At 33.4% G+C, this 6584-nt stretch overlaps 1 protein-coding gene across 1 annotated transcript; it reads left to right on the forward strand.

Annotated features, from left to right (window-relative positions):
- Nucleotides 1-4142: 4142 nt before the first annotated feature.
- LOC134279435 (uncharacterized) lies at nucleotides 4143-4821 on the forward strand (the record flags this gene model as incomplete). Its single annotated transcript, XM_062761834.1, has 2 exons — nucleotides 4143-4451; nucleotides 4685-4821. Coding segments are annotated over 2 exons (446 nt in total), but the record flags the coding sequence as incomplete, so codon positions are not given.
- Between the last annotated feature and the right edge of the window lie 1763 nt (nucleotides 4822-6584).

Consider the following 6584-nt stretch of genomic DNA (forward strand, 5'->3'; position numbering starts at 1 on the left):
ATAACTCATATAAAGGGTCATTAAATCCTTTAGTACTTATACAATGAAGGTGTGCCTAAAGACCCTTAAGACATCAGTGAAGAGTTCATGCCTCTACGGTCTACAGTTTTAAAGTTGTAGCGATAACAATGTTTTTCGCATAAAGGGCAATAACTTTTGATAAGGTCAATCTTGGGGAACAAAAATGAAACCTTTGAAATAGTTTAAAGAGTACATATTAATGATGCAGAGACTGTTTGCATATGTTAAAAGACAAAAGAGATATAAAAAGAGCTTAATTTCTAATTTTTGGAATGAACTTGACCTTTGATCTTGACAAAATATTCAATATGCTTCTACCATTTATAGTTTTCAAGATACAAGGTTTAATAGTAAGTATAAAGAAGTTAAAGGGCAATAACTCATATAAGGGGTCATCAGATTCTTTTGCACTTATACAGTGAAGTTAGGTCTAAAGACCCTTAAGATATTAGTGAAGGTTTGGTGTAGCTAGGGTCTACAGTTTCGGAGGAGTAGCAATAACAATGTTTTTCGCACAAGGGGCAATAACTTTTAAAAGGTTTTATCCTAGGGGACAAGATTGAAATCTTTGAAACAGTTTTAAGAGTAAATATTAATGATGCATTGACATTAAGTATATATTGAAAGACAAAAGAGATACAAAAAAAGCTAATTTTCTCATTTTTGGAATGACCTTGACCTGTGACCTTTACATGAATGTTAAGGTCAAAGGTCAATGAATCTTATGCAGTTGCTCCCATGTCTCTATGACTTCTTGTTTTGAAATTTTTTAATTATTTGTAAAATTCAAAAAGTTTCAGGGGCAATAACTCATTGAAGGGGTCACCGAATACTTTCGCAATGAATAGATTGAAGAGTCCCTATAATTAGTTGAAGACATTCGTAAAGGTTTCATACCTCTGCGGTTTATGGTTTCTGAGGAGTAGCGATAACAAGCATTCCTTGTGAAAGGGGCAATAACTTCGAAAGCGGTCAAAGTTCATTTACGCAGGGTCAACTGCAAACATCTTTTACGGAGTACATTCCTATAGACTATAAATCTTTTCGATAAATCTTGAAACAAAAAATCACACGGCGGAAAAATAATAAAAAAGGAAAAGAAGAAACAGAAGGAAATCAATAGGTCTTTCCACAGAAAGGTGGAAAGACCTAATAAGGAAAAGAAGAAACAGAAGGAAATCAATAGGTCTTTCCACAGAAAGGTGGAAAGACCTAATAATTAGTCAAATGGAAAAAAATATACTATTTAACTGGAATCACAAAATACATTGTTATTTCAGGGACAGGAAGTGGGTAGGAAGATTGGAATCCCCCCCCCCATCTGGCATTTGCTTTATTTAAACAAGACTATATACGTAGCAAGTAAAAAATGACTCTTGACATCCTCTCCCTATAAACTTAGAAAACATTGACCTCACTATCATTGTTTTTTTATTTGGTTTATTAGGTCTTTCCACCTTTCTGTGGAAAGACCTATTGATTTTCTTCTGTTTCTTATTATTATTCTTCTTCCGCTGATTTTTTATTTCGATATTTATCGAAAAGACTTTTTGTTCATCGTAAAGGACATTAAAAGTTATGAACAAATTTGACCCAACGCGTATGACCTATGACCGCTTTCAAAGTTGTTGCCCCTTTGGCAAGAAATGCTTGTTATCGCTACTCCTTCGAAACTGTAAACTGTAGAAATATGAAACCTTCACTAAAGTCTTCGACTAATTGAGAGGACTCTGGAATCTATTCATTGCGAAAGTATTCAGGGACCCCTTCAATGAGTTATTGCCCCTGAAACTTTTTGAATTTTAGATATAATTAAAAATTTTCAAAACGAGAAGTGATAGAGACATGGGACCAACTGCATAAGATTTATTGACCTTTCATCATGAAATTAATGCAAAGGTCAAAGGTCAAGGTCATTCCAAATCAGGAAATAAAGCTCTTTTTATATCTTTTTTGTCTTTTAACATATACAAACTGTTTTAGCATCAATAATATGTATTCTTAAACCTATTTTGAAGATTTATTTTGTATTCCTTAAGATTGACCGTATTAAAAGTTATCGCCTTTTGTACAAAAAACCTTGTTATCACTACTCCTTCGAAACCGTAAACCGTAGAAATATGAAACCTTCACTAAAGTCTTCGACTAATCGAGAGGACTCTGGATTCTATTCATTGCGAAAGTCTTCGGTGACCCCTTCAATGAGTTATTGCCCCTGAAACTTTTTGAATTTTACAAATAATTAAAAATTTTCAAAACAAGTAGTGATAGAGACATGGGACCAACTGCATAAGATTCATTGACCTTTGATCATGAAATTAATACAAAGGTCAAAGGTCAAGGTCATTCCAAATTTGAGAAATTAAGCTCTTTTTATATTCTCTTTTGTCTTTAAACATATACTTAATGCCTTTGCATCAATAATATGTACTCTTTAAACTATTTTAAATATTTCATTTTTGTTTCCTAGGATTAACCCTTTTAAAAGTTATTGCCCCTTGTGTGAAAAACCTTGTAACCGCTACTCCTCGGAATCTGTAGACCGTAGAGACACCAAACCTTCACTAATGTCTTTAGGATCTTAAGGCATAACTTCACTGTATAAGTGCTAAAGGATCTGATGACCCCTTATATGAATTATTGCCCTTTAACTTCTTTGTACTTACTATTAAACATTATAACTTGACAACTATAAGTCGTAGAAGCATGGGGTTAATTGCATTGTGACACTTGACCTTTGACCTTGAACATTTTGTCAAGGTCAAAGGTCTAGGTCATTTCAATTTTTTTTAATTTTCATTTTTTTCTATCCTTTAAGACAATTTTTGTTTCTTATTCATGGAATTTAATTTTAAGGAGTCAGATATAAAATAAAATTGAAATTTAAAGAAGGTGGAAAGACCTCTTATTGTTCTGTGAACAATAAGTCTACTAGTTTGTTTTCATTTTTTTTCTCCTGCTTGTCACGAAATTCTGGGCTGGAATTTTTTTGACTGAGATGTGAACCCCCCTCCCTACACCCGAAAAAAATTCTGGATCCGCACCAGTATTGGCAATAGCTGAATGTCACATCGACAACGGGAGATAATTTCACAATATGAAATATGATGATCTTTGACCCTTTTTAAACTTTAACCTAATCGTTTGGGTGTATTTTACCCCCCACTATACTAAAACTTCTACTTACCGACTCCCTGTGTCTCGTCAACTAAATCCAATTATAACACAAAATGAATTAATCCAGTGCACACCAGACTGCACCCATGTGCCATTTTGGCGAACCTTCGTCGATTCCTTCACCTTATCAGATGAAGTGGGTATCGGCCGAGGTGTGCCAAATGGTGTTTAATCTATAAATATGATAATGGGTGACGCAACGTGATGTGATGTAGAAATTTACTTGTTCACATGTACAAGAACAAATTTTAAATTAATTCATAACAAACGATATTAAATCTTAACAAACCTTTTCCATCTAGCCTATTCCAAAAAGTATGTGCTGTGTGATTGTGGTGTCGAGGGGGGGGGGGTTAGTAAATTAAAAAAGGTCCTATTATGAGCAAAACATATATCAAAATGTAATTTCAGACGCGGATCCAAAAATTTTTTTCCGGGGGGGGGGGGTCCACCTCAGTCAAAAAAAATCCTAAACGTCAAAAACCTATATATTGTGGGGGGTGGGGTGGGGGTAGTGGTGACTTCTATTGCCACAAATGTTTAACTTTTCATACCTATTTTACACATATTCGTGTTTACCAGGGGGGGGGTCTGCATTTTCCAAGGGGGGGGTCCATTGTAACCTTCCCCCCCCCCGACAGATCCGTGCATGAATTTACATCATTAATAAAATTCAGACTGGTATATAATGAATTTATAAGCATGTATAAAATAAATATAAGAGGTTCTGAGTTATAGGTCACAGGGTCTGAGAATTTCATACTCAATTTGATGAATACATGTAAATTATAGAATTATTTTGACTATTTCTTTGGAAAGCCGCCCAATATGTATGAGCATGTATTTAGAGGCAAACACCTTAGTGCGGGTATTACTGTCTCATGACAGCATCTAGTTGTATTTACTTCTACGCAATGTAAGTACAATACCAGCGCATTATAAAGGTTGGGGAGAGATTCCGGACCCAGGAGATAGAAGGGTGGCAGCCAACATTGAAAGAATTCGCCTCATTAGAAACCAGTATTACGGACATTCAGCTGACCTGTCTCTATCCGAGTCAGAATTTAGACAGGAATGGCGGAACATCCGGGACATTGTAGTGGAGCTAGAGCGACACCTAGGCACCAGCACGGTATACCAGGATGGAGTCAACATGATAAAAACCTGCTCCATGGATCCAGAGCAAGAGAAAAAATACATAGATTTACTTGGAGATATCAGAGATCTTCATATAACCGTGGATGATCTTTCGAGTAAGTAATTATAAGCCTTCATGTCATTTCTGGCTTAATGATTCTTGCATCATTTTACTCGGAATAATTTGATGGATTTAGACAGGAATGGCAAAACATTCAAGATTTTAGACTTAACTTATCATAATACTTAATTAACATTTCATCAGATTGATAATTATCAGATGTTCAAATATGAAAATTATATAAAAATATCTAACTTTTAATTTATTGCATCTATTCCTATTTCTTAGGTAAATTGCTGATTATGAAAAGAGAATTGGTGCTCCATGGTAAATATCTCATAACATTTGTATGTCATGATGATCGTATGAATGGGATGATGTTAGGGGCGTTGAAGCAGGGATATTTTTTATGCAGAAGCGTATGAATAGTTTTAAGATGGATTGGAAGAAATTCAAAATTCAATATTCAAACATCTATTGCAATGTACATACAGGCAGATACATTTCTTTCTTCTGAAATCGGAGGTGTTGGGGGGGGGAGGGGTCAAGAAAATAATAACATTACAACTTGAAAGTATCTCAGACAGTCCTAAGCTGTTAAGTCAAATTCATAGCTAATTGTTTTATTTCATAATTTTTTTAAAATTTTCTTTTGTCTAATATTGATGTATTTATCAAGTAAAATGAATATCATGCAACCATGAAAATATAATTATACTCGTTCACAAATGATTACAAACATAATTACATGTAGTGTGATATTAAATTGAAAAGGGACTAGTACATATTTATATACACCTAAATAGAAACAAGTGATTTACACTTAAATAATTTGGTAAGTTAGCTATGGATCTTTTAGCTATCGAGTTAAAGTTTATTTGCTTCTACATGTATTCCGAAATAGAAATGTTTTATTTAAGCTGTAAATACACATGTTTAAGTTGACATTATTGTTGAAACTATTATACGACATCGGATATTGTGCTTTGCGAAAAATACACACCGACTGTTAAATAATTAAGATTCGCATCTAACTTTTAGCAATTTTGATATCCGATTTCCTCTTTATTTTATAAGAGTGCTATTAAAGTGTCTTACAGCTGATATGTTGCTTGTTGTCTTCATGTTTATTTACTGTAACAGTAGAACGCAAAGTTTGTTTTTCTCCCAAAGTTATCTTAAAGTTAATAGATATATAAAAAGATTTTTTTTTTCAAATAAATAAATGAATCATTTACAATTTTTTTTTCTATTTTTACATGTACAACTAATAGAACATAATATAAAAAGTTCACATGATATAGCTTAGAAAACGACGTTTATTTATTTATTTATTGTTTTTCATTTTATTTTTTGAGAGAGAATTGCTTAACTTATACTTTATTACTGCAATAGATTAATGTTAACTTTGAAGGCAACTAATAAAAATTATATAGGCAATTCTAAATGAAATCTAAGCAAAGATTTAGCACCGTTGAAAGGGTATGAAAATAATAGCAATCAGCATATTCAAATCTCAGTTTATCATCAGAGCCAGTACTACACTGACCTTGACCGTCTGATATGCGCGATGGACTCTGCAGGATAGAGACATGTTATGCTAGAATAAGCCCGCACGTGTTACAACACCATAATTTGAATCGAATGAGAGTTGGAATTTATTACACATATAACAGGAAGTAAGGCTGCGCATGACTTTGTTTATAGTAGGCATGGAAGATACAGTGTATACATCAAAGCTTTTTAATGGAATATGCAGCAACAGAAAACTACCTGAACTTGTGCTGAATGGTGATAGAGCTAAGGGATTCATTTGACCATAATGCTTGCAGAGGAAAAGGACTTATTTATCGATTTAAAAAGAAGACATTTTGAAGAATTCAAAAAGAATATGTTGGCTTTACAACGGTAAGTTTTGTGAGATAGGTAATACACATGTATGAAGAATAATTATGTTTCTGTCTTGATGGATAGTTTGTTTATGCAGTGAACATCATGTTTTGAAGTATCAAGATAAATAAAAGGAACAAGTATATAATGGGTTTATAATTTTATGAAGATCAGTATGTGGTTTCCTGTTTTATTTGTGTCCTCCCTCTGTCAAGTTAATTTTGTTAGTACAAACTGAATGCGTTTATATTTGTACACGTACATTATATATGGTTACAAAAAACTTCCGTAATCTTCA

The sequence above is a fragment of the Saccostrea cucullata genome, unplaced genomic scaffold (assembly GCF_032062105.1).
Source record: "Saccostrea cucullata isolate Sc308-1 unplaced genomic scaffold, CSIRO_AGI_Scuc_v1 ctg6335, whole genome shotgun sequence".
Lineage (NCBI taxonomy): Eukaryota > Metazoa > Mollusca > Bivalvia > Ostreida > Ostreidae > Saccostrea > Saccostrea cuccullata.